The sequence below is a fragment of the Venturia canescens genome, chromosome 2 (genome assembly GCF_019457755.1).
Source record: "Venturia canescens isolate UGA chromosome 2, ASM1945775v1, whole genome shotgun sequence".
NCBI classification, from domain to species: Eukaryota; Metazoa; Arthropoda; class Insecta; order Hymenoptera; family Ichneumonidae; genus Venturia; species Venturia canescens.
This window is the reverse complement of record NC_057422.1, coordinates 12,641,668-12,669,222: the sequence shown is the minus strand read 5'-3', so window position 1 is coordinate 12,669,222 and position 27,555 is coordinate 12,641,668. Positions and strand designations below refer to the sequence as shown.

The 27,555-nt window shown below is 39.3% G+C and overlaps 3 protein-coding genes and 1 long non-coding RNA gene across 8 annotated transcripts; 2 read left to right on the top strand and 2 right to left on the bottom strand.

Moving 5' to 3' along the window:
- Positions 1-61: 61 nt before the first annotated feature.
- LOC122406895 (osmotic avoidance abnormal protein 3-like) lies at positions 62-13,993 on the top strand. The gene is made up of 6 exons (XM_043412700.1): positions 62-342; positions 2,008-2,079; positions 6,318-7,210; positions 9,886-10,597; positions 10,709-11,159; positions 11,824-13,993. Exons 2-6 carry the CDS (start codon positions 2,008-2,010, stop codon positions 12,129-12,131), a joined length of 2,436 nt encoding a protein of 811 aa, XP_043268635.1. The 5' UTR covers positions 62-342; the 3' UTR covers positions 12,132-13,993.
- On the bottom strand, positions 12,089-19,423 carry LOC122406902 (uncharacterized). Of its 5 annotated transcripts, none has more exons than XR_006260106.1 (3): positions 19,291-19,423; positions 18,013-18,448; positions 12,089-12,225 (listed from the first exon to the last, which is right to left on the bottom strand). It is a non-coding gene; the product is annotated as an uncharacterized lncRNA (long non-coding RNA). The 5 variants fall into 5 exon arrangements; XR_006260105.1 differs by having other exon boundaries at positions 18,013-19,117; positions 19,291-19,371; XR_006260103.1 differs by having other exon boundaries at positions 18,812-19,314.
- Positions 16,079-22,330, top strand: ABCD (ATP binding cassette subfamily D). The gene is made up of 8 exons (XM_043412702.1): positions 16,079-16,865; positions 16,959-17,716; positions 18,172-18,410; positions 19,311-19,694; positions 19,958-20,052; positions 20,342-20,626; positions 21,013-21,684; positions 21,944-22,330. The coding sequence occupies exons 2-8, from the start codon at positions 17,067-17,069 to the stop codon at positions 21,989-21,991; spliced, it is 2,373 nt and encodes a 790-aa protein (XP_043268637.1). The 5' UTR covers positions 16,079-16,865; positions 16,959-17,066; the 3' UTR covers positions 21,992-22,330.
- Positions 22,331-22,658: 328 nt separating this feature from the next.
- Positions 22,659-26,828, bottom strand: LOC122406894 (SCY1-like protein 2). The gene is made up of 6 exons (XM_043412699.1): positions 25,712-26,828; positions 25,117-25,455; positions 24,679-24,981; positions 24,051-24,435; positions 23,504-23,873; positions 22,659-23,349 (listed from the first exon to the last, which is right to left on the bottom strand). Exons 1-6 carry the CDS (start codon positions 26,372-26,374, stop codon positions 22,833-22,835), a joined length of 2,577 nt encoding a protein of 858 aa, XP_043268634.1. The 5' UTR covers positions 26,375-26,828; the 3' UTR covers positions 22,659-22,832.
- Between the last annotated feature and the right edge of the window lie 727 nt (positions 26,829-27,555).

Genomic DNA, 27,555 nt, shown 5'->3' with positions numbered 1-27,555 from the left:
TTTAGAAAAAATAATCCTTTAAATACATTTCCGTAATAGGTTAATGTTCGTCATTCAAATTCTGAATGACGAAGTTGTGATTTTCGGAATCCATTTTCCAATCGATGAGCACGAGAAAATGCATTTTTCTCAATACTCTTGGGCGCATGTCACAAAACGTGGGAGTGCGAAAACGAACCTTCACCTGAATCTACACGCGACAGTTTACCGCGCGACCCTTAGCCGTGCACATTAAAAACAAAACAAAGAAAAAATGTCATCGTCAGTTCGTATCGGGAAAAGTGGCTGATGTGAATTTTAAGTGTTCTCTATGACGTTTCATCGTAAAAATTCAATGTTAAGGTAGGAAAACTTGTTAATTGACGCACGTTGTCGAACAATTAATTTCTCCGGCACATTTATTCTTATTTACTGTCCCGCGAATGACTCAATGAATTCGCGCCAAACCAAAAAATCATGGGTGAATCATGAAAAAAGTCGTTAATGATTCCGAAACAAATAAAACTCTGGCCTGCGCGAATAAAACATTCAAACTAATTAGTCAAACGCACTATTTCTGAGTAATCATATATTACGACACAAATATATTCAAACAACTCGAATATTATTACGTTTTCTAATCAACCATAAAATAGTCATAAAAATAATGAAAAAATCTTTCTCACAAAATTAATATGTAAATAACGTTTCTGGTCATGTGACGAATTCCAAGGTCGAATTTTGACGACTGTTCGGTCACGAGGCCATCCCACGTTTTATCAAACTCGGTAATCGCTGTTCAAGCCCGAATTTTTAACTTTTTTAGACGAACTTGGCCCGAGAGTTGTCCCACACAAAAATAAAAGGTCATATCATTCGTATGAATGACTTGTTTTTTTTCTTCCCTCGAACTATACGCTTCGATATATTAACATAATAATAATAATAATAATAATAACAACAAAAATAATCGATACACCCATAAACGTATACAAAGAAATCGAACGAACCTTGCCCTAATGAGTCTCCCAAACGAGCAATGAACACATGACGTTGCCTCTGAGAAAAGGAAGGTTCAATGTCTCTCGTGGGTTCAAGGGCAAAACAAGGTACGAAGCGGCAAAAGTTTCGAGAGAGGGTGACCACCATATTTCTTACATCGATTCACTAGGGACGTGAGGTGTACTCATTCTTTTGTATAATTTTATAATTGTTGCGTGAAAAAGAAACTAAACTTGTGTTTTAGTGTTTTTTTTTCACTCGAACAAAGAGGTTCTCTGGAGTGATACAAAGGCTTGGAAAAGTGCTTAAAAAGCATTTTTTGTACTCAGAACGTCGCGATCGTTCTCAGCTCTTTGTCGATGAGTAGAAATATTCGAATGAAATCTCTACACTTATTTTCGAACGTAAATCACGCGCGGCGATGTCGAAAAATGAATCTAACCTATTCATCAGTGTAAAAAATTTCCTAACCTGTCATAGTCGCTCCTAATATTTTCCATTTACCGAAAACCAAGCCAAAAGCGCATTGCTCCAATGGCTTCTGATAAAAATTTGATGACAGCCTGCCTATGGAGCCGAAAAAAATTCGAACGAACGCACAAAACAAGCTTTTCACGTGTTTTCGTTTCTCCATACCGTTCCCGTCGCTCTCGCTGTAGGCATTCAAGATCAAGATTATATAGCAGTGACACACCGTAAACACGAGAGCACCGACGTTGCGACTAAATCATGATTGTTAAGCGGGCTCCTTCACGGAATAGGGTCGTTTTAGAGTAGAAAAACAGAAGGTCAAATTGTTGTCACCTTTTCTCAGTACGTGAATTTCTACTTAACGACTCACGCGTGTACTTTTCATTGAAAAAATAGTAAACCAGCAAACTTTGCATTATTCCAAGGAGTTGGTTTTTCCTAGTCCTTAATCTATTTTTCATCATCAAATTTCGCAAAAAAACTGGCACCCAAATGAACGTTTTTTATCCTCGCATCGAATCGACTTGAATAACCTTTTTTCTATACGTGTTTAAGATGAGCGAGTCAGTGAAAGTGGCCGTGAGATGCAGGCCGCTGTCTCAGAAGGAACAACAACAGGGATGTCGGGTAAGTGACTTAATTTTTATCATCAAAAATATTCAAACTTTCATCGAATTTACAATGGCAGTTAACCCATGTTTCAGTGCATTTTTGAAAAAATAAATAAAAATGAGGACAGGTCGCGTGTACATTGTAATAATAGAAAAATATAAAAATACTCGATTCGTCGTATTTTTTTTTTTTTTTTTTTTCCAATACGAAAAATCAATAATAATTGAAAGTTGGCTACCAATTGACCCGATTCTCGGGCCCTACTTTACTAAAGGGTGCTGGAATCGTCGCCGCTGCACTTTTTTTGTTCCAAGAGCCGGGAGTTTTTTACGAGCTTTCGGGGAACCCGGGAAAACGTCATTCTCTCCTTTTTCCGCACAAGCCGTATGTACACACTTGGGTATAATGACAAGCTCGTACATCGAGCGCTTTCGCAAACGGGTGTAGCCAAGGCGACCCGCGACAAAACACCCTTTCTGTTCATCCTTCGAAACGTTGCATTTTTATCGAAAACTATTAAGTATATTCTGCCACATACGAGCACGTTCACGTGCGACAGGTGTCTGCTGGGAAAAGGCTGAGCCTGGGCATAAAACATGTGCGGGGTGTCCGAAAAGTGGCTGCCAAAATTTGCAGGGCTGGGAGAGCGTGAAATTCAAGAGAGAAAAGTCCTCAGCCATTTTTCTTTCTGACGCGCCGTTGAAACGCTGGCCGTTGATTCGTCGCATCGCGCCGGGTCAACTCGAAAAAAAAAAATCACTGGAGTTTCTTTCCCGAAATTTTAGCAAGGAATCGTCGGAATTTGCGATTTTTCGGCCACTCTGTACATTGAACATTTCTCTAACACACGGGGGAATTTCTCTGTTTCGAACACAATCTCCACTTTGCACGCAACGAGCTTCGACAACAATTGATTATGCTCAACAAAAAGATTTATGGATGGGCCGCAACAGGATATGAAAAATAGAACATGTTTGCTGTAATAATCGGTTTTTTTGCCGAACGAATGAACTCGATGTTGATCCGAAAACAGAATGATTATTTTGTCACTTTTTCATAACAATTATTAACTTTGAAAGCTTTCCGTATAATTTCTTGCTACGATCGCAAAAGCACAACGATTAATTATTGACCTTAAACTGCACTTGTAGCCCTGCGGCTCGTTATGATATCTTAACAGTTATTCATAGTGCCGTTATAGCCATAACCCTCGGCAATTTGCCGCATTCGCTCAGTCCTCGCATATGGTATCGAAAAAGGGAATATTGCATGTGGGGACATACATTCATATTTCCCATACTCATGCGATTGTCGTGCCAACGCTTCGCACAACTAGGCACGCGCACAAACATCTCTGTGTGCATTGTGACTCACTAAATGATTTATTATACACTCCCCTGGGACGATCTCCTAATGCATTAGTAACTCACTAAGCGCAATTTCCTTCGCCTCATTCATGATTTCATTTGGGTGTCTCAAAAGTCGCGACAAATATCCTCGGAATCGGATAGCCCGAATAATTTTGAAGGAAAAATTCCCGAGTCAACTTCCGATCGAAGCCGAAGTTAACGAGATATTTATTAACTATAGTGACAGTTGACTATTTGATTCGTCATGGAAGAATCGCGTCGCGCCCTGCTCGCGCATGCGCGAGACTGACGCAGATGGCGCTCGCGCTCCTCGTTCGCGACGCGTCCAGCGCTTCTTCCTCGTACCTCGTATACCGACTTTTCACAAATCACAAAGAAATAATAACGGCCCATCGGAGAGCAAATCATTTGTAATTTTTCTCCTGCACAGTTTCCCAAATTATAAATTCTCCACAGTTTCGATGCGATCCCCTCAACACCCTGTATATCGTGTCGAGTAACGGATCTTCGCTGACTCCCCCGTTCAGTAAAAAACCCCCGTTAAGTCGAGGTTAAACACCTTCTCGTTCACTCGCACATTATCTGCGTGTTACTATCTCTCTCGAACTCACGCGATCGGTATGCGTGCTGAAAACTCGCCTCAAGATTCCCCTGCAGACACAGTTTATCGATTCGACACATATTCCACGTTTGTTTCCATCGATAATACACCCCACACTTTGTGTGGCACTAAACTCTTCGATTCTCTACCTACCCCTGTGTATATAGAACGATCTACTGTATACGAACGGTTTTGTGCATTCAGTTTACGAGTGTAAACACATTCTCGGTGAATAGATTTGAAATTCAAAATTATTCAGCACGAATTAAATTTTTGATTAATTTCATGCTCCATTCGAAGTCTATGATGGTCAGTTTTTTTTCGATTTCATTAAATTGGCTCGATGTAGAATCACGAGAACCACTTTACGTGAAGCGTAAATTGTGAAATCACCGTTCCGAAGTTATTTCAATTTGATTATCATCTTATTATGAACTGGGAAATATTAATCGAATGACCTTTCTACTGATTAATTCTCTCACAGAAAAAAAAACCTTCTACAAAACATTGACACTCCGCAAAAGTCTGCAGACCACAAAAGGGCAACTCATACTTTATCGAACGTAAATTCAAGCCTATTATACTTGTTGTGCTCAATATTTTATGAGGTCTATGCAAAGACATCGTCGAGACGCCCAAGTATACTTTAACATGTCAATAACAAAACGTCAAAAGCTTACAATTGAACAGGAAAATATTTCGAGTATTTTCACTTCACCAAAACGAATGAGGTGTTTTTTCGTCGACGTGTCACTCAAAAAATTCTCTAACAAATTAGTCGCGAGAGTTCTCCCTCTCAAAGGAAATAAGCAATTTTTACCTTTGTATCAGCCAATAAAATCTCCAGTAATCATTTCACTCATATCTTTTTCTTACTATTTTCTATCTTCAGAACTCTTCCTAATGTCAATATAATAATAAAGGTAAATTATTATCGCAGCCATCTTCATCCACATGATATTTTATTCGCATATTTACTTGTAAATCAAGGAAGGTCAATTCATCAATTACGATGACTTGCCGTAATTCTAAGCCGTAGAATTAGACCGTCAATAAAACAGGAACATTTCTATTCGAATTGCATGCATTGATCTTTCTCATTCCATTAGCATAAATAAAATTATTTTTCAATAAACTCACAGTCATCCGCGTTCAATGACGCTGAGGTTTGCAGCATTGGAGACCAACGAAATGATCTAAAAAACTCTAATAATTCCACTAATTTTTTTATTCTGTTACCTGGCGAATTTGCAATTCGTAGTTTTTCATTCTACACGAATGATTCGCGAAATAAATAATTGATGGAATTACGAATGTTATTTTCGCTAATTCCGTTGGAATCTCGGACGTTGCAAAATTCAGTGTCGTCAGGTTGTTCATCAACTCGTGTTCTCGAAAATCTATAAATTCAGCCATTTTATTTTTTTATATACAGCGTCTATATAACCCTATTTATAAGTTTCAGTATCGATTCTTGTTTCATCGACTATTCACGCAGCTTCACATTTTTTATCGAACAAATCGAAACAACGAATTTCGAATTCCTTAGAATTTCAGTTTCACGTATATTTCCAGACATTTTAGTGCCACAATCAAGTGACTCATTTGTTTACGATTAATTGTACATATTTATATATCATCCCGTAAAACTACATTTTTCAACTCAACAAACGCGGCAAGAATAAAGAGGTTAAATGAAAAATGTTTTCAGGTATTTTGATTCGTGTCGAAAAGAACTTTTTATTGGTTTAATTGTTTCTGATGTACGACGGTTGCGGTAAATAAAGTGAAAACCGTGAAAATTTAGTCATTAGATTCTCGATGTTTAACGCAGAGAAGAGAAAAGTGAGGTTATGTTCGCCAATCGCATCGGCGCGAACGCGCCAAGTCTACTGGCGCCGTCTGGCGCTAGTTCCTTTTTCAAGCGAAACGAAAGCCGTTGGAACGTCGGTGCTTGATCGCTCCACGCGGTGAACGATTTTCAATCCCAACACTTTTTCTCTGGATTGAATCACGAAATTTGTGTGATTCAAGGAACTCCATTGAATTAAAAGTAGCAAAATTATGATTCGTGAACTCCGTTAAATTTTGATCGCGCCAAAACGACGCGTCAATGTTGTTTATATATTTCGGAATAGCGAGAGCAAAGAGCGTTGACACGCGTTAATAAAGACTCGGTTTCGAAGTTGGATTTACGTTATAACCCTAGTTCGTTGATAAATCCGTAAAATTGTCTATGAAAAATTAATGAAAATAAGAAATGTGGTGATATAAAATTGCAGAACGTGGTGAGTATAGACCCACTGGGAAAAACCTGTACGTTGGATGGTACAAGCGGCGGCGGAGGCGTGGGAAAGATTTATCAGTTCGATGCAGCGTTCGGTCCGTCATCGACAACGGAAATGTTGTACGAGGACGTGGGATCGGTGATAGTGGAAGCGGTGTTGGAGGGTTATAACGGTACGGTATTCGCGTACGGTCAAACCGGTTGTGGAAAATCGCATACGATGAGGGGTTTCATCGAGCGGACGTTGGAGCACATATTCGAGGCGACATCGACGTCGAGTACGGACACGCGTTACCTCGCATTGCTGAGTTATCTCGAGATATACAACGAGAAATTGCGAGATTTGCTGCAGGATGGAAGCGGCGAGAGCCTATTACAATTGAAGGAAGATCCTTCGAAGGGAACTTACGTATCGGGTGGTTTGCGAGAAATCACGGTGAAAAACGCGGCCGAATGTTCGAAGCTCGTCAGTCAGGGGGACGCTCGTAGAGCTGCTGCGGCGACGAAAATGAACGCTGCGAGCTCTCGGAGTCACGCTGTTTTGACGCTCTCTCTTGAAGCTCTAGCGATCGACGAGGACGACAAAAATGGCGGCGCTGTACGCCGCGGACGATTACATCTCGTCGATCTCGCCGGTTCTGAGAGACAAACAAGAACGGGCGCGACCGGTGATCGCCTCAAAGAAGCCGCCAGTATTAACCTCAGTCTTTCCGCCCTCGGTAACGTTATCAGTGCACTCGCCGCTGGCAACGGTAGACACGTACCTTACAGAGACAGCAAATTAACCAGATTGCTCAGAGACAGCCTCGGCGGAAATGCGAGAACACTCATGATCGCGTGTCTCAGCCCCTGTCATCTTGACGCCGAAGAAACTCTTAGCACTCTCAGGTAAGACACTCGAGTATGCTTTACCCACTGACCTCGATTGACCTCTCGCAACTTCTATCGACCCAAGTTTTTTTTTCTATTCGCCATTTTTTGACTTTTTAGGTAAATATTTTTACCTAAATAAATATTTAGGTAAATAAAGACGGGCTCCACCCCCGATCACGCTAATTTTTCAATATGTTATTCTGAATGTTTTCCCGAGCAATTTTATGTTTAATTAACCCTAGAACGCATGACTGGGGTGTGAGCACACCCCACGCGAACTTCAAACTACGCTCCCGTCCTAACAAGCGACATTATCGACTGATTATCGACGGATTTTTTTATATATAAATTCAATTGAAATTAGTTTTATCGTACATCATTCTTTTCGTTATAAAAAAACGAAGAAAATGGTGTAGGATAAAGTCAGTTTAGCATCGTAGGACCGGATTTATAAACAAAAAAAGAGTGGGGTGCGTTCAAACCCCGGTCATGAGGTTGAGGGTATGAAAAAAGGCACATGAGGTGCAGGGTTAAGTAAGTGGGGGTCTCTAATAGTTTCGGAAATATGGCATTTTTTGTATTGGGGGTGATGTAATCTACATAGACGAAAAAAATACATAGAAAAAAATAACATAACAGAAAAAAATACATAGAAAAAAAAATTGAAAAAAAATTTTTTAATTTGCAAATTGCTTCCTCAAGATGGTCAAGATGCTCGGTGCTCAAAGCTTTTACTCTACGAGGTGCTATATTTTTCATTTTGGCTTCCTCGTGGAGGAAGCTTTCAACATTGTTCTAAAAGCTTGAGAAAGCAATTTGTTACTTTTAATTTTTTTTTTACATAAAATTTTAACTTATTTATCGATTTTTAACTTTTCCAAATTTCAAAAACATATATCAGATCTGATTTTTTTTCTAAATTTGTATTGGAAGTACAGCCTTAAAGGCAGTATGTTAGAAAATTTTCAAAATTAAAGCCGTTAGACGATTTTTCGAAAAACTCATATTTTCGTAAAATTGAAAAAATCATAAAATTTAAACCGCCCAACCGATATTTCCCAAATTCAATACCAACCTTCCTATTATGATAATCTATTTATAAAAAAAAAAAATAGTAATAAATCTTGAAATTTTCGGAAGTTAGAGCGTCGACACCCTTTTTTTTTTAAATTTCAAAACGTCGCAGGATTCGTATTTTTTTACAAATTCTGACAAAATTATCAGACAATGAAGAGCTTGTATAGATTAACATCTGTGCAAAACGGTAGCCCTGTACCTCGAATCGTTTTCGAGTTATAAGCGTTTGAATTTTTCAGTGCCATAGCACACGCACACACGCGCGCCCGAACATTTTTTCTTTTTTTTCTAGATATGATTTTTCCATGTTTTGGGACATTTTGAGCCCATTAAAAACTGGAAAAAAACTTTCCTCGTCGTATAGCTTCCTCTACGAGAAAGGGAAAAAGTCCCAGGGTTTGGTTACAGCAGGGTTTGAATTATGTATACGATCCAAATCTTGTGTAACCAAATCCGGGGTTTTTTCCTTAAAAAAAAATTTATTTAGGAAAGAATTCTATTAAATAACAAGAAACTTCAGTCACATGTAAAATTCAAACGAATTTAACGTTTGAATGAATTTTTTATTTTTCAAACAAGTTTAAAATTTCACCAAAATATTCACATTATAAGCATATTTATATCAAGAGCCCTGATACATAGAAAGAGCCCTAAAAATTGTTTGATAATGATGCATAGAGAAATATTCAGTTATTTATGACGCACGAAAAATCATTTCCTGCTCAAACTTTTTTTTTCTAACGCGCACAATAAACTTGTTGAGTCATCAACGAATTCCGAGGGTCCACGTGTACTTCCTGCTATTGATAATTTATAAAATAAATTCGAAAAAACTGATGCGCAGCAGATTATCTCCCGCGAGATCATTTCTCACGAAATCCTTTGATTAAACTCGACTAATTTTCGCGTGACCTCGAAAATGACTCATTTAAAAACCGCTCGAATTCCCGGATGACGCGAGTGCTTGTAAAACTAAATCTTCCTGCGAAGGAGAAAAAAGCGGTTCGTTTAATTATATCCCAGTCTACCTCATAAAAAGTGGAGTTGCATTATACGAATTTTTCAACGGACACGACGGTTTTTTTTTGTTTTTTTTTTTTTTCAAGTCTCCTCCATCTTTTTATCCCGATTATTTTTCAATGCCGCTATTTAGAAAGGTTGCTTCACGCTTGGTGATTGCCAAAAAGGTGATCTTGAATGTCTGACAGTTGTGAGACCAGTTGTAATACGAGTTTATGCTATCAATAACAATAATAATGTTGTAATAACGCCGACAATGGGGATTGTAGTAAAATTTAAGGTAGCAATTGCGGCGTGAGAGCCGAATATTCTTCAAATATAGTTTAATCAAATGAAAAATCAATTTTCATATTTAATTTATTAATATTTTTTTGTATTATTTATCAATTGTATTTTCGTATTGAATTTTTAATTATAAAATTAATAAAAAAAATAATAAAATGAAAAATAAAGATAAAAAATAATCAAAATGGTTCGATAAATTAGTGAAAAAATTATTTTTTATTATCGCCGTCAGTGTTTTTTTCTTGCATCACAGATTTTAAATGACGCTTTTAACATTTTTTTTTTTTTTTCAATGGAATGTATCGTAGATATGCGGCGAGAGCGCGCTGCATAAAGAACAAGCCGATAGTGAACGAAGATCCAAAGGACGCTTTACTGAGACAATACCAATTGGAGCTTCAACGCTTACGGAAATTGCTCGAAACGAGTGACGGATCACGCTTGTTGGGCGGTTATTCGTCGCCGGTTGATCAGGAAATGGATAGAAATTTTCAGGTTGAAAATATCGAGGATATAAATAAAAAACGAATCGGTTACAACGGCGAGGCTGGAAATTTACGAAAAGAATGTCGAGATTCGAATTTACCGGGGGAAATATTGCGTGGCGAAGTCGATTCGGTGAGATCGCTTCAAGAAAATAGCAAAAGTCCTTCGAGCATGGAAAACCTCGAGGAATCTGCTCGATCGCACGAACACGGAGAATCCAAAGTCGTTGCAACGATGCGTCACGAACTGGATGAGAGGAGAAGGAAAAAGAGGGAAGCCGCGAAAAGAGAAGTCATGAGACGACTCGAAAAATTAACCATCGGCGGGGAAGCACGAGGCAACGACGAAGTGAGAAAACGACGAGAAAGGAGACGCAAACGCCTGGAAATTCTCGCTCAAGCACTTGAAAAAAGCGCCGAGGACGGGAATGGTGGCGCTTTCGAAGTCTATGGACAACTCAGGTCTACCGAAGACGCCCTTAAACGAATGGCTAAAAAGGCCAAACAACTCGAATCCGAAGTCGCTGATCTTCAGGTAATTTTTTGCTTCGAAAAATGAAAATAAAGAATGAAATTTTCTACGAAGAAGGAGAAAAAGTAAAAGTTTGTTTTGATTCTTGTAAATGACCTTGAAATTCGCTTCCAGGCGTCATGGGATGCGGAACGGCGCGACCTCCTGCGCCGAGAGCTTCTAGCGACTCAGCTCTGCGACGCGATGATACCGCATCTGAAAGCCGGCTGCCCGTTTCGTGACCTCGAGTCCGTACGATCTTCGGCGACCTGGTGCGACGAGCTCGGACGTTGGAGACTTCTCGACGCCTCCTCGAGGATTCCCATGCCCCCTCCCCTGCCCCGAGACATTTCGATTCTCCCGAGCCAACAAAAAACTGATCACAACAATAATGGCGGTTCGATGAAAAACGAGGATAAAGATTTGGAGGATCGTAGCAGCGATGACGATTACGAGGATCGTTACTCGATCGGCAACGACGAATTCAACGGTGGCGCAGCTAATCGACGCGATATCGCTGGCACCTATTTTCGCAGAAATCGAATCGACGAACTTTTGGCTCACGCTCGAGAAGCCAAAACTTTTGGTGAGTCGCAGTGGCCAAAATTCAAGAAAAAAACGCCTCCCGAGTTTAAGCTTGCTCCATCCAGAATCTCCAAAATTTACATCGATTTTTGCATTCCGAAGCCCATTTTCGATCAACTTTACAAATCACAAATTTCCCATCTCCCAATTTCCGCTTTCGAGGAAACGGAGACGGGGTGAATCGATCACCGAAGTATGCAACGTCCCAACAATCCATATCGAATGTTTACATTTTACCAGTTGATCGCGTTTTCACAAACTGGGTCAGTCGATGACGAGGCTGATACCCGACGCCCCTCCTCCCTTTCCTAGGATGTTTATCGTGAGAGAAACAGGAAACGCGATTTCTAAACCTGTTTAACATTAAATCGATGCCTTTTTTCTTCTTTTTCGTAAAAGGAGAGAAAATGATGCGGAAATTTCTAAAAATAAATCATTAATTGAATCAACAAATTTATATTGCATGACGCGAGGATAAACTGAGGTTTCGTTAGAAGCTGCAGAATTTTTTTCCCTCAATCAATTTACCGATATTTCCGCGTTATAATTATTGCAAAAAGTTTTCACATCTCGAATATTATTATTGAACCTTCCAGAAATCTTCACTCGCCAAGTATCAAAATCCAGGTCGAATCAATATTTTCTCAATGTTTTTATTTCCATAGAAAAAAGTGGAAGGCTGAGCAAATCCGGTGGGTCGGAAGATTTCCAATCCGGTGTAAACGGTCTTCAGTTGAGCGCGCTGAATCTGCAGAGCAGCACGCCGACGATAAACGAAATAATGAGCGGTAGTACGCTGTTGAAACATGCGATAGGACGACAGCCGCCGAATCGTGGAATTGGATCGTGGATAACCGATGAGAATTCGTCAACGAGGTCGGGCTCGTACGGGAGCGTGAAAAAAGTACCGCCGAGAATCCTCGAAGCTCTGCCCGCTTATCCCATCGGTACTGCAACGAGAATGCCCTCTTGACCCGACGACAGGAGCCCCGAATGAAGCGTAATCGTGAGACAATAGTTTGAAAGTCGTTTGCAGTCTGGAGAACGGTTCTGAGAGGCGAGGTAGCCTGGAATTTGAAAAAGGTGGAAAAAAAATTTGAAAACGAAAAACAGAGGTTTCCAGTATTCCCGCGAACAAGATGACGAATAATCTTGATAATATTTTCTACGAATCGTATTACTGAATAATATTTCAGTCCGAGAGCATCGGATTGTGACTTAAAAAGCGCGGAAGTAGCCGTTAATGCAGAGAACTTTGACGGTGAGCGAAAGCGTGAAGAATTTTCACAAAAAAGTCGTACGATCGTGACGAAAAAAAAAGTATTATTTGTAATTGACAGAGCGAAAGAACGTCCTTGAAATAAAAATGAAATCGAGATTTTTAAATGTGCGAGGGAAAAGTGCGCGGCTCTTTTGAGTGCCCTCTGCGAAGTACACGCTCGTAAGTGATCATTCGGGCTGCGCGATTGGTCGAGGGGGATCCCGGTTGAGCAGTAAAGAGAAAGCACCTCTAAAAGCATTTGCGCGCCGCTATCGAGGCGCGACGTTAAAATCTCCGCTTCGTTTTCACCATACTCGAGAAATGTCTCCTTGCTCATCGCTCGTATTTCTTCTTTTCATCCTTTTTTCCATCCTCTCATTTTTTAAATATCTCCTCCATTCGCCCATAAAACAAGTCGCAATGAGAGAAGTCGTCAAGGAGAGTGGCCGACGTACAGGTCAGCGCGAAACTCGCAAGACCCTCGTTTTTCTTTCCATTTTTCAATACTGTTCACACTCAAATTCCCAAAATCACATTTAATCGTCTTGCTAAATCATGCGGAGCCACGGACATACAGGAAAAATGAACGAAAAACCTTTCCACTACTTCCTCGAGACTCCAAGCCCGGAAAAGTGACTTCGCGAAATTTCACGAGATGTCAAATCGAGATGTCAAAGCTTTGTGGTTCCCCCGTGCAAAACGCGAAGTAAAAAAAACCGAGTATTCAGCAAAATCAACGAAAGTGATGTCTACAAAAGAATTAGAAAACTGGGAATTGCTCTTCGAACCGACCGATTCGGACGAATGTTCAATTTTGCAGAATATCATTGCTGAAAATATATTTCGTGAAAATACACGCTATACTAGCAGCAGAGCTCCAATCGAATAACATTTCTGGCTATAAATGCATGTGCAAAGCATCCTCGAGAAACGTCTTCGAAACAACCACACAAACATCGGTCTGAATGGAACGAATATTCGTGCGGTGATGGCGATGTGTGTAGACGAATGCGTACAGCGGTGAATGACCTTCAGCGTTACGCAAAAACATAATGGATGGTTTGAGCGCGCGTGTTCGTATTGCGAAAAATGTGTGTTACTGCCTTTTTTAGAAAATTTTTTTCCCCGACTACCCTTTGAACGCGTGCATGATATTTTTTGTTACTCTCAACCGCGGTTTGAAACTTGGAACGAGTTAATAAATTTGAAAAATGCTTTTCGAATGCGCGCGGGATTTTTTCATCAAACTTAGCGCCGCGAGACTATTGCTGTGGTGATTTCGTTGTAAAAGGATATTTAAAAAAATCTTTCCAAACGTGTGTGACACAAATTTCATGTCGTGACAAAATAAAGCCAGAAATTGCGGTAGATTCCGGAACGAAGAATAACGAGAATATATTTCTATGAAAAATTGACAGCAAAATTTATCTTCGACGTCTCCGCAGGCTGGAGAGTGTAAAAACAGTGTAAAAACATAGTAAATATATTTGTATGTGTAAATAATGATAAATGTAGGTACGTAAAGTGTGAATACAATAAAAGGAGGTGTTCCAGGGAACAAACACGAAGATAAATCGAGTGCGTACGCGTGTTGTTTTATTTGTAAACCTGTAAACTTCCTCCATTCAATTTCTCGCGAACTACTAAATTTCTCTATTTTCCTGTATAAAGGGTGTCCCGAGGATCACGCCCAAACAGCTGGAGGACCGATGAATCGCGAAACCGAATTGAAATGTCACCTGAAATTTTTCCCTTCGGAGCCTCGTTCGCGAAATATCCATGATTTGGATGCTTGGATGTTGGTCGAAAAAATTTCACTTTTCTGTCCACTTTCCAGCGTGTCTGTTCCTCCGGAAACTTTTGCTATTGCAATTTTTCAGTCACCGGGTAGACTACGAAAATAATCAATGGATCGAATGGCGTCGAAAAATTCAACACTGTTGTCACCGTAGAGAAGAATGGGAACGTGACGAAAACGATTGACAGGTTATGTACGATTCCGTTATGTAATAAATAGCAGATTTTGCACTCGCAGAAAATCTCGTTACGATGTGCGAGACGATCAGTTACAGATTACAGGGTTATTAAATGCTCACAATCAGTACTTTTTCAACTCTCGATGTCGCGGTTTCTCACTGTTCGAGTTTTTGCTCCTTCGTATATTCTCCTTTTTTCGTCGTTTAATTGCAGGAAATGCAGCGTTGAAACGAACGTCCGCGACCTGCGGAACGAACTTTGAGCGTCGTAACTTTCCATCAATCTCAGAAGAAGAAAAAAATGAAGCAGAGGAGAAAAATAACGACGTGACCTGTGCAGTTGAGATATACACGAAGAGCGTGACTCACTCGATTTTTGCACGCACTGTACATGTATCTCCAGTGTTTCATTCCTCTGTTAGATTATAACGTGCTGCCCGCTTCGATGACTACCGTCTTCCGGTTACACATGCACGTTTTACTTGAAAAATACAGGGTACAAGTTTTCTTTAACCACCGGGGAATGTGAAAAAAGTTCGTTCTCGGATATACTTTCGAAGGCTTCGGTAACGTTCCATTTTCGAATACATTTTTTTAGTTGCACAGAGTCACTGAAGATGACGCGGAGAATGAAAACAAAAGAAAGGTCTGATGAAAGTCAATATAGCGAAGGACTAGAACACCGGATTCACATGATTGACGTCTCAATACACACACGCTTCGATGAGCAACTTTTACTTTCTCTCTTTCTTCTCGACTCTCCGTGTTCTAACACACGCTTTGTTTATGCTTAAATGAAAGAAAAAAAAGTGCGAAATATGTTGTCTTGATCAATAAACGACGAATAAGAACTTCACTTTCCCCGCTTTTAACTCCGCGCTACATAATAAATCTTTCGTCAAATGGACGTAGTATTACTTGAACTCTCGACTTAAGAGCTCGCGCGTACCAACTCTTGCTCAAGTGTTTCGAACACGTCTGTGAATAATATGACTATATATACGCGAGTGCTGCGTCGACTCATCGTGAGAAAGCAACACGGCGGGTTGGTCCAATAATGTGTCTCCGATGAATGTCTCGGAGCGAGCACCGAAACAAAAGGGACACGCGTACGAAGGAAAACAAGTCTATTTCTCTAATTGAATGTAAACGCGTTTATCTGATAGTCATTACTATGCAGAGCAAGAGAGGAAATGATTTAAAAAATGCACCCTCCATCTCGGAGCGTTGATAATGCATTCGAAATATTGAAGAAACGGGTTTTATAGGGAAAAAATTAAATATGCATTTATACATTTGTTTGCATAAGAAAAAGTGACGCTTTTTATATTCTTCTCCATTTCGATGTGTTTCAATGCCAACTTCGAGTTTTTCAGTTAAACTCCGAACAAAAAATAGGCGACGTGGGTCCGAGTTGTCTCTGAAATCAATTCGATATAATGCAAGATTTTCACTTTTTCCGAGCCAAGAGCACTCGTAGATCAAAACGTGCCCTCGAATATCAACGGAGCTGAACCTGATTTAGGAAACTGTCACGACGTTTTTTTATACAAGTGCTTCAGCACACGCTCCATTTTGTCGACTCTGCATGCTCATGCGCAAATATTTCTGTCGGCGAGTCTCTCGAGGCGTCGTCGGAATCAAGCTCCTACTGTACGCAAAAGGGACACCTAACTTAATATTATATATGTAACAAAACAATAAGTACGACTCAACAAATTGGCTTAAAATTGAGCGCACATATCCAGTCTAATTTCATTCCATCAGCTATTTATACGTGCAAACAATAGTTCATTTCGTACACAGCACTCAAAAAATACATTGATTAATGTTATTTCCATCAAAAATTTCGAAATGTACATCGAAGAGATGATAATGAAAATTGATGGCACGCAGTACTAGATCGTCGATATAAAGACCGAGCAACGCTGACGTCGTCGAGAGACTTCATTGACGATACGAAGAGTCATGAAGAGAAAGAAAAAAATTATGGGTATTGAAGTACTTAAGTTCCCTCGTCGAGCACACGTCGTGCTGTGGTACTTTCGTTGAGAGAATGGTTCGTTCTCATATGGCAACTGTGCGGATTCCACAACGGGAGGAGGGAGAGGCTCCTTTTTGCTCGTGAGAGAAGTGAGATATCGTGTTTTTCTCTTTATCGTTTTGTGTACAGTTTCGTGAAGCGAGAGTGCGGGAGACTCGAGCCGCAGTTGCTACTCAGTTGGCTGGGTATGCGCATCGTATCTCAAACGTGTTTGCGGCCGCGTTGCTTTATTATTAGTGCGCCGAACTGTACCAATTACCACATGCGTCAAGTTATGTCTGATGTTTGAGAAAACTTTGGCTAATCTAGACTGGCAGAAATACAGTGCGTGTTCGCGGTCGGAGAGGGACTGAATAAAAATAAAAATAGAAACGGTCGTGGTGCTTTGTGCAATTTACGTTGATTTCGCGGAGCTTCATAGAGCGAGTAACAAAAAAAGTTTCACGTCGCTAATATTTATGAAATTATTTCAAAATTCGATGATAAATTTAATGAAGAATAATCGGATATTTTTTCTAGCTCTTCGACAGTGATTCTACTAAGAACGTTCTTCAGATTTATACGTCGACATTGTTTTTATTATAAATTAGAGAAATATTTACCGATGATATCGGCCAAAGTATCGGGATGTCGGTTCTTTCCAAGATACTTGATAAAACCTCAGCGAGATATGGGATTAAGCAAGAACAATTGACACGCGGGGTCGTTGGTGTTGCAACGACTCTGTATCTTTTAAAAATTGGTTATCCTCACATAATCGCAAGTGTCAAACGTCACAGAAACAATCGTAAGGCCGAGGATGAAGCGACGAAGAAAAAAAGCGATTGCAATGAGAATGACAAAGACGGCGAGGAAGAAGACGGAGAAAGTGAAAACGATCAACTGTCCAGTCGAGCTTTCAACAATGAACTGTCAACCGGCAAAAACACCAAAACCCCCAGTTTTTTTTCCACCGACGACAACTCTCCCGATCTCGTTAATATCGGACTCGACAAAAATTTTCTTCTACAATTAGTGAAATTATTAAAAATTATGGTACCCGGATGGCGTACGAGGGAGGCTGGCTTACTCACCTGCGCGACTTTTACCTTATTAGCACGAACTTTTTTGTCCGTTTACGTCGCTACTCTAGAGGGACAAATTGTTAAAAGGATCGTTTTAAAAGATGTTCGCGGATTCACTCTAATGCTTGCTAGATGGTTCGCCATCGCTCTTCCCGCCACCTTTGTCAATTCTGCGATAAGATATCTCGAAGGTCATCTTGCGCTTAGTTTTAGGTACACGAACACTCGTTATTCCTATGTGTCAAATTTAAACCCCATTTCGTGCCTTTTACCGAATCATTTCAAAGCGAATAATTCAATTCAATAATATTGAAAAATTCAAAGTTTATTGTGCGTTTAACGTTGAGATATAGATTTAGATACGAAGATTAAATTCCGCGGTATCGCTTGCAATAAGAGTCCAATTTTTCCGAATACTGATTTCGCCCTTCGATCGAAAAATATAACTTCAATTCATTTATTTGATTTCCTGCTGTCTTTTGAGTTTATTTTTGATTATAATTTTTTACCTTCTTCAAAATGTTCCTCGCCATTGTTCCGAATCGAAAGCCGTTTCGAACGATTTTTTTCAAAGCTCAGAATCTCCCGGTAGTTTGTCTTTTAATTCATTTTTTTTCAAATTATTTTCCACTTATCGTTTCCTTTTTGTTTTCATTTTTATTTTTTAGAGAAAGACTAGTTAAATACGCGTACAAGATGTATCTGAGTCAACAGACGTACTACAGAGTATCTGCTCTGGATACGAGACTCGGAGGTGCGGAACAAAGACTGACTGACGATCTTTCAGAATTGGCCAGTTCCGTGGCCCATCTTTACTCGAGTCTGACAAAGCCCCTGTTGGATTGCACGCTCGTCGGGATCGCTCTCATGTCATTTTCTTCTCGGATGGGAGCCAGAGCTGTGCCAGGTAAAACGACCAAACCAAATGCCCGGGAAAAACATAACCTATAAGAGCAACGTACCAAAAAACGAACCTTTCAAAATTATGGAACAAAGGACAAATATACGATTTAAAAATATCCCGGAAAACTTCGATCCCGTATATCGCATCGAAAAAAACAAGATCAACGTCTTTGGGTATTTTGATCATTTTTCATAACAAGATATAGTTCTCGTGTTAATCGCATTGTTTTGAACTCGCAGTCCAGAAACATTGCATATCGGATTCTTTCGTGCTGATTTGCGAGTGCGATCAATTTAACCAATGATAGCGCGATTGAAGATCGACGATTTCCTTGAACACATAAACGAGCATTTTTTCTCTTTTTATTTTTATTCGTTCAACTCTATATCGAATCAATTCCATACATTTTTTACCCAGTCTCACATGCATGCGATAACAAGATTCGAGCTCCACTGGAAAAAAGTGCTTATAATACTCGATGGCTCGATAAATTCGATAAAAAATATGCACGACACGCTATAGCAGAATTGAAGCACGTCACGTTTTTTCTTCTCGCGATAAGAGTGCGCGTATGACTCCCAAGGTCAAATTTACGATCATACGCGCGGCGCGTGTTTGACGCAAATCATTTTCCACAATTCAAATTTATTATTCGATTTTTAAGTGTCTTCAACAAAATTCATCCGAAAGTCGTCCAATATTTTCGCAATCTGCAACAAAAATAACAAAAACGAATAACAAAATTCAGAGAATTTTTATCGAGTTTATCACTTTTCAAATAATTTCCCATCGATCCGAATGATTATTTAAAAACTTGAAAAATGTCCTCTTTCTCAATTTTTTAATTACGCCATAAACTCGTTTGTTTTAAACTCAAAATCACGTTTATTGACGAATCGTCAGGTCCGTTACTAGCAGCGGTTGTGATAGCAGCGACGGGTCAAGTACTGAGACTAGCGTCGCCTCGCTTCGGTGAGCTCGTGTCCGAGGAAGCCTCCCGACGAGGCCGCTTGCGGGAAGCCCATGCACGAATAAGCGCCCACGCTGAAGAGATCGCATTTTACGGCGGGCACAGAGCCGAGCATCGTTATCTTACCACCGCTTACCGATCTCTCGTGAAACATTTAGGAAAAGTTCTCACCCTCAAGCTCTGGTACGTTATGCTCGAGCAACTGCTCATGAAGTACGTTTGGTCCGGCACTGGACTTCTCGTTATTGCGATGCCGCTGCTCTACAACTCTGCCGAGAGTCTGGCCTCGAGTTCCTTCCGAGACAACGATGACGTTGGTACTTAGAGACTACGGTTTATCCAATTCGTTTAATAATTTATACGATTTTTTAACAGTGTTAAAGAAACGTCAGTTAATTTTTTGAAAACTTTCTTCATAGCGTGTGTGCGGCTCAAAATCCGAAATTTTTAAATCAAAGACTTTCATTGTAAATTATGTTCAACGCTTTTCGTTACAATTTTCATAATTTATTATTGTTTTTTCAAATTTATTCTTCGTCGGTTAAAAGATTTTGTTGTTTAGATTTTTTTATTTTTCAAGGTGGAGTGAGCGAACGCACGAGATATCTTACGACATCGAAAAATCTTTTGAGCTCCGGAGCTGACGCAGTCGAACGATTAATGTCTTCCTACAAGGTACTGTATTTCGTTTAAACGTTTTTTTTTTTTTTTTTTTCTTTCAAGCGTGAAAATGATCGACGTAAAGAAGCGTTTTGGTGGCTATGTCGAATCGCGTTTTCAGATTAGATATCTTTTGTCATTATTATATCGTAAAATAAAAAAAAAAATTTCATTACAAATTTAGATTTTTAAAACGGAAAGTTTCAGTTGAAAGTTGTTAAAATTTGGATGAAAATGAGTTTTGTCAAGGAAATTTGACATCGGGTAATATTTTTGAGTAAAATTTGAATTGCTCGGATTTCAGGAATTGGTGGCCCTGGCAGGTTACGCAAATCGCGTGAGCGAAATGTTGAACGTTTTCAGGGACGCGTCGTTGTGCAAGTATCGCCGAAGCGTGGTAACGAGTCATCAAACCCGTGGTACGAACGGTGCAGTATCGAGTTGTCGTGAGAGTGTGCTTGAGTTCCACGACGGTAGGCCAATAATAAAAGGCATTGTGCGAGAGAGCCTCGACGGTAGTATTAGCCTATCGAACGTGCCGATCGTCACGCCTAATTGCGAAGTTATTGTTCCCAGTTTGACCCTCGATGTGAGTACTTGGATCGCTGCTTATCGTTAGGAAATCAAACACGTAGAAAATTACGAAAGATTAAACATTTTTATTCGGAAGCTCAAACGTAATTGTCATCTGGTTGTTAATTATGCGCTTTGTCATTCGTTCCTGGATTGTTCGATCCTTTCGTAATTTATTCATTAAGACGAGCATTTATTGCTCGATTAAAGACTCGAAGTAAACGTGACAATGACGCCGTTCATTGCATCGCGTCGTTTTATTGCGGCAATCATTTTTAAAAGTAGCTTTGAAGTATCGAGTGAGATTATTGGAAAGTTATTAAGCAGAGCTAATTTGTCTATTTGTCCGATCGAATAAATTCCAATGTTTTATGGCAACGAGATTTTTCGTTTCAATTACAGATCAAACCGGGCGATCACCTACTGATAACGGGTTCGAACGGATGCGGTAAAAGCTCTCTTTTCCGAGTGATTTCCGGTCTGTGGCCAGTGTACGGCGGTGTATTGACGCGGCCAGCGGAAGCGTACGCCGCTCGAAGCGGCCGACCGGCGATGTTTTATATCCCTCAGAAACCTTACATGACGATCGGCTGTTTGCGGGACCAGATTACCTATCCGGCCGAGTGCAAGAGGGGCGAATCCATAGACGCTGAACTTTTAGCTCTTCTCGATTTAGTCGATTTGCGAGGACTCGCTGAACGGGAGAGCGAAGGTCTTGACGCCCAGGCCGATTGGGACTCGACCCTTTCCGGCGGCGAAAAGCAGAGACTCGCTATGACGCGTTTGTACTATCACGCCCCTCAATACGCCCTTCTCGACGAATGCACAAGCGCCGTCAGCCTCGAAGCCGAAGGAGCCATGTACGAAACCGCGAAAAAACGCGGCATCACTCTGCTCACTATCACCCATCGGGTATCTTCTCTTGCCAAATTTCATAGATTCTTGCTCCGGTTCGATGGCGAAGGCGGATGGAAATTTGGACTCCTCAGCGATGAAAATTCGAGCTCACCAAAGACCGACAAAAACGATGATTCCCAAGAAATTGATGGAAAAGAGCATCGTTGTAGACTTCAGGTCCGTTCCATTTTCCTAATTAACCGTCACAGCACTCTGCTCGTTTCTGTAGGAAATCTCTCACCGACGTGTACGAATTTTTTCTTCAGATGTTGTGACGATTGATAAATTTCGAATATTTTGATTAATTTACAAATTTAGATAAATTTTAATATTTATTTTTACCACGGTTTTTCAATTGTCATCTGATAACACGAGTTTGAATTTGTGCGAATCGAAAATGTGATTCACCAACAATTTTTCCGATTACTTGTTCCAGGAATTCCGGGACTTGCGCAACGAGGAAACGCACGTTGGAATAAGCTGAAGTTCATTACGTTTCCACTAATCGATGATACTTCATGCATAGAGCTTTCTAAAAAAGTGCCTTCACTTCGTAAATAAATATGTATTGCTTCAACGAATGCATATACTTTTTGAGAGTTATCAATGCGCAGACACGAGAACTAGAAAACAAAAGTTGTTCGTCGTAAGATTGGAATACATGTAGTTTCTTACAGGAATATGACAACAAAGAAATGTTATTTTGGTAAAACAAATTATATTTTTCTTCTTCGCGTACTTTTGCTGGGATAGTATTGTATAGGCCTTTTTGTGTCAGTTTCTAAAGCGTCATACTCGAATAAATTATGAATTAAATTATGGATTTGTGTCAGTTTCTAAAGCGTCATACTCGAATAAATTATGAATTAAATTATGGATCTGCACGTCTATCTGATTTTCCCGATTTTTAGTAAATTTTATCCATAGTTTTTAATGAAAATTTTTATTTACAGCTGCGGTTGTCAATCCACAATTGTAGGAAGTTTTTGCTCCACGATATTTTATATTTTTTTAATATGCCAAGCTATCGTAATTGTGAACAATTATTTATGTTTAAATTATGTTCGTTGCACAAAAGCTGTGGAATGCACGCAAAAAATGCTGGGGGACAACATTGCAGTGTTATTTTTTTAATGTTTCTTTGGAACGAATCCCTTGGAATAATTATTTATATTTCAATCGTATGTACAAATTCAATGGAGTGCACGAAATGTTAGCTCGGATGTGCAAATTAAAATCCTGTATGAATATTATGATACATTGGTATAATGATATTTTTGCGTAAAATTCGCTAATCACGTTTTATTTTCGACACTTCGAGACTATTAGCTGAGAAAATCGATTATATCCTGGGTGGATAAATTTGTTTTCGTTTGTTCTTGGGGGGAAATTTGTTGTCCAAGTAGTAAAGAGTTTGATGGAATGTTCGAGCCTGGACTCATAATATTGGTATGATTTTGACCAAAAGTATTTGACATTGTGGACGAATTCCAATTGGAGGTGGAATAATTTTGACCCCAGTTCGTCAATCCAGGTGAACCGTTCGTCGACCAATTGATATCTTTATTCTGTTGGTTCGTCGGATTGTAAAGCGCTCCTGCCATTTCCGGTCCTCTCCACTGGGTTTTAGTTGCGCTCTGCCAAGTCGGCGATGTTATGCCCGAATAATTTGGCCCTGAATTTGTCGGTTTTCCACTCGACAAGTTTAGTTGGTTTAAATTGTTTTGAAGCAGAGTACTCGTGAGATCTTTTGGCTCAGGTTTCAATGGTCTCGTCACAGTTTTCGGTGTCATCGGGCTCTGAGAGTGCAACCTCTGGTTGCTCTCTTGTTGTCTTGCCAGTCTAAAAAAAGTTATCGAAGCGTTAGAAAATGCTTTAAAATGAGCAAATTTGTAGGAAACAAATTTGATCTGTCAATTTTCTGGTGGCAGTACTATAAAACGAAAATATTTTCATTGTCGTTTCGAGTATTCGCACTGCTCGTCAAATGCCTTACCGATGCTTTTCTTCCATCGTCAATCCCTTGCCATCTTTGATCGGTGTGGAGCTCGTCGTTCTCGACAATTCCCCTCTGGGGAAAGCTTCGTCCAAAACGTTAGATGTGGTCGACGAATTTGCTGATTGCATCAACGCATCGTCTAATTTTTGAGCTTCTTTCCTTACAGCGTCCAACTGACGCAATGCCTCGCGATGCTCCGTCGTTACTCGTTGAATCATATCGGTAACGAGGCTTGCTAGAGCTTCGAATTGCGGTGGACTCAAATTCTGCTCTATGCAAAGTGGTATTAAAAATGGCAATACTTGGGTCGCCAAAGTTTCTTTGCTTATCCCCAACTTACTGTGAGTCAGTACCATTTTGTATATACCTGGAATATTTGAAACAATTTTATACACGATCCTTTTTAGCTTCGTTTACAAAAAAAAATATTTTTATCCAGTTTTGATCAGATCCCATCTACGCCTTTTCTTATTAAAAAGGAATTTTATAAATATACATTATTCGAAGGATTGCTTAAGTTCGGTTCGATTTGATTTATTCTTACCTATGATAGCCATTAAAACAGCGGGTTCACCGGCGTGTGGGATTTCTTGCAGGAACGGTAATATTTGATCGAGGACCAGCCATCGGTCGAGATGTTCCAACATTTTTGCCAAACACAATAAGCAATTGACGCGCACGCTCAAACTTCTACCACCGCCCGGTCCAGCCAAGCATAATTTTTTAATTCGTGGTAGAATAACATTTTTCATCGAAGGGCTTTCGATTAAATTTGCTATGGAGGGCAACGCCGAAAGACATAATTCTTGGAGTTGCTCGAGACGTGAATCCAAGGCACGGGTCAACAGTGGCACTATATCGTTTTTTATCACTTCAGCGGTACAAAGTTTCAATAAGAGATCGATACGTTGCATCAAAACGAGACTGATCTGAAAATGAAAAAAAAAAAAAAAACCATTTAGTGAAGTGAGAAAAAAATTTTTAAACTTGAATATAAATGGTTTGAGAAACAAAACTTTGATGAACAAAATCGTATAACTAGTTGCAAAAATTCTTTCGGATTTGTAGAAATATTTTCGACGAAATAATATATCGTGATCGAAAATATTGATTGAATCATTGAAGAGCTTGAAACTGAATGTGAAATTAAGTAATTGAAGGAGAATATTTACTTGTGGTGGTTCTTCAAGGGCAAGCACGGGTTTCAAGTTCGGTAAAATATGCTCGCTGAATTCTTCAGCGGTGCAGGATTCAAGAACTTGAAGAATACTTGGTAGAACAAATGGGATCATCGGAGCGTTTACAAATTCTTTATACAAACATGGCAAAATTCTGTGAAGTACAACGCGATGCGGAAACTGTTTCATCACTTGAGGCAAGCCTTTGTAAAATTGTGATTTTTGTAAATTGTCCCATTGGAACAATTTGTCTAAGTAGTTAAGAGTCTTAACCCCGATGTCCATGAAATATTCGATCTGAAAGGAACAAGATTGTAAGATGGCTTTTACAAGTAAAATAAACCATTGAAAAAGTTTATAAGATAAACAATTGAATTGATAGCAAAAACTCATAACACCGTTGAATAATTGAGAAAACATGATATATTTTACCTTGATAAATTGATGGGCATCTGGTCTGAGTTCCGGATTGCTACTCAACATAAGTTTTACCGTATCTCGAAAAGCATCCGGAACAGGAGCAAGCTTTGTCGATGTGAGCGAGTTTTTAAAATCTGCATAAAAACGTCGACATTTTGAGGCATCTCCATGAGATTCGTGGAGTGGACGATTGCCCGGCGAGTGCAACACATATGCCAACATTCCCAGAGAAAAAATATCACTAGCTGGAGAACAACTCCCAGCCACAATACACTCAGGAGCTTGATAATCCAATATAGGCTGACCAATAGCTGGAATTGTAGGATCGTACTCAACATACGACCATGATGGCTAAAAAAAATGACATATAAATATTTGAGTTTACACAATATATTTTCATTATTTTATGGCAAATTTGACTAAACACGAAATAAGAAAAATAAGAAAAATGGTTGTTAGAATTTTTGTTTGGCTTCATCAATATTGACCCAGTTTTTATAAAAAATTAGGAACATTTGAAATATGTGAATATTAATTAATATGAAAATCCATGACGAAGGCAATAGAGAAATAAAATCTGATAGACAATAAACTAAAGAAAAAATACCTGTTTATCGTTAGGATTTTGATTCAGGGCACAAGAATCGAATCCAAAAATTTTCCATGCTCCGTTCTTGTTGATGATGATAGACTCTGGGCAAACATTACGGTGAAGGAGTTTGACGTCACCATGCAAAAAAGCAAGGCCTTCGCCAAGTTGTAAGAGGCCATAGCGAATTTCTACATCCAGTAATTTGTAGTCACGAAGATTTTTGGACAAGGGTATCGAAATATTTTCAACATTGCCAAGAGCATTGGCAAGACTGGCAAAAACAGGTTCGGTCGCAAAGGCCAAACTGTCTCGAGACTCTTCTAATGGATGTTGAACTATGAGAATTTGTGGGTGGCGGAGTTTAGTCAGTTGTGTTACTCCTCGTTTCAACGTTTCGAGAACAGCTTCGCGTTCCTGCTTGCTCGACCAGCGGTCCAACATGCGCTTTTCGAACACGAATATCGAGGCTTCTTGTCGAGTTGATTTTTTATAACCACTGTAAACTTTCCACAATAAACCAGGACCAGCACTTGCAACATGTGCAGTCGCCTCAAACTCTCGAGTTACCGGATTTCCTGGCAGAACACTCGACAGTTGCGACAAACCGTATGCCGTACTGTTTACTGTATTGCTTATCGTATTGCTCACCGTATTCCTTAATTTATTTAATACATCCATGTTTATGTTCGGAATTGCAAAGAAGACAGAAAAAAAAACTGTCGACTCAAGAATTAATCGACAAAGTAGCACACGACGAGTGTTAAATTTTTATTTTTCTAATACTTCTAAATCTATGACCACATTACACACCTATTTCTTTAACACCTTACTTTTTTGTTAATTATCGCTCGATTTCGTGATAAAGATTCTGATTCATCGATTTGGTGATTTGACAACCGTGACAATATTTCACTAATAACCTTGTCTCCTTTTACCTGGCCGAAATTTTTCCGGTCATCTAGTTATGTTACTCCTGTCACGGAGTTGGATCGGAGTAAATTTTTTTCGTTCAAAATTTATGATTTTATTTTTAAGTCGAATGAAATGTCACAAACGTGATTATAAAAACTTCGAATGAATGTTTCCTGTCGATAGTTATGAATTATTTGTTCAATCTCAACTTATTCTATGGTTTATTTATATTCCAAGATTAGTGACCAATACAGAAAATATAACTCCGTGAACACTGATTTTGGATCTCTGACTTCTGATCACTACTGATCGAAGTTCGCGGTCGTTTGTTTATTTAAATAATGAAAACAGTTGTCGAATATCTGTTTATTAAATAAAACAAAAACAAACAAAAATGGGAGAAGATTCAACATAAATAAGTGCATTATAACTTTTCAGTCTCAAACTTTTATGAAAATAAATAATTTTATCTGAAAAAATCAAGTCGATATATAAATCCACAAAATCGCGATAATATTTCAATTTCTGCAGCCTGCAGAAGATTCAGTCTGATGATTACGGAAAGTCGTTATAAAAATAAACTACGAAAAAACAGCATAGATATATATAAAACAAGATGAGAAGTCCTTTTACTCTTTTTCCAATAATTGTCCCAAAGTCCCGAGTAACGTAAAACTATGGGTCCTGACTTCACGATCGATGGCCATGAAAAAGTGAAAAATAAAAAATTGTAAATTATTTTCAAATACATTCAAATCAATTTAGGAATACTTCCCGGTGAAAAAAAGATTCCTAATATATATAATAAGATCCATCGCTTTTAGAAATCTGTCCCAATAAGAATTTGCCTTCGGAATAAAACCAGATTTTCGAAACGATTCCTCATGATTACAAAAAGTTTGTTAAATAATAATTTTAGGGCGTGAGCTGAAATGGCTGAAATCCAA

Coding starts and splice junctions, on each gene's coding strand:
- LOC122406894 (XM_043412699.1), bottom strand. CDS start 26,374: ATGGATGTATTAAATAAATTAAGGAATACGGTGAGCAATACGATAAGC. Junction 24,982..25,116: donor ATGCCCATCAATTTATCAAG/GTAAAATATATC, acceptor TGTTCCTTTCAG/ATCGAATATTTCATGGACAT. Junction 24,436..24,678: donor CCCTTGAAGAACCACCACAA/GTAAATATTCTC, acceptor TTTCATTTTCAG/ATCAGTCTCGTTTTGATGCA.
- ABCD (XM_043412702.1), top strand. CDS start 17,067: ATGTCGGTTCTTTCCAAGATACTTGATAAAACCTCAGCGAGATATGGG. Junction 20,053..20,341: donor GATTAATGTCTTCCTACAAG/GTACTGTATTTC, acceptor CTCGGATTTCAG/GAATTGGTGGCCCTGGCAGG. Junction 21,685..21,943: donor AGCATCGTTGTAGACTTCAG/GTCCGTTCCATT, acceptor TACTTGTTCCAG/GAATTCCGGGACTTGCGCAA.
- LOC122406895 (XM_043412700.1), top strand. CDS start 2,008: ATGAGCGAGTCAGTGAAAGTGGCCGTGAGATGCAGGCCGCTGTCTCAG. Junction 2,080..6,317: donor AACAACAACAGGGATGTCGG/GTAAGTGACTTA, acceptor ATAAAATTGCAG/AACGTGGTGAGTATAGACCC. Junction 11,160..11,823: donor TCGAGAAGCCAAAACTTTTG/GTGAGTCGCAGT, acceptor TTATTTCCATAG/AAAAAAGTGGAAGGCTGAGC.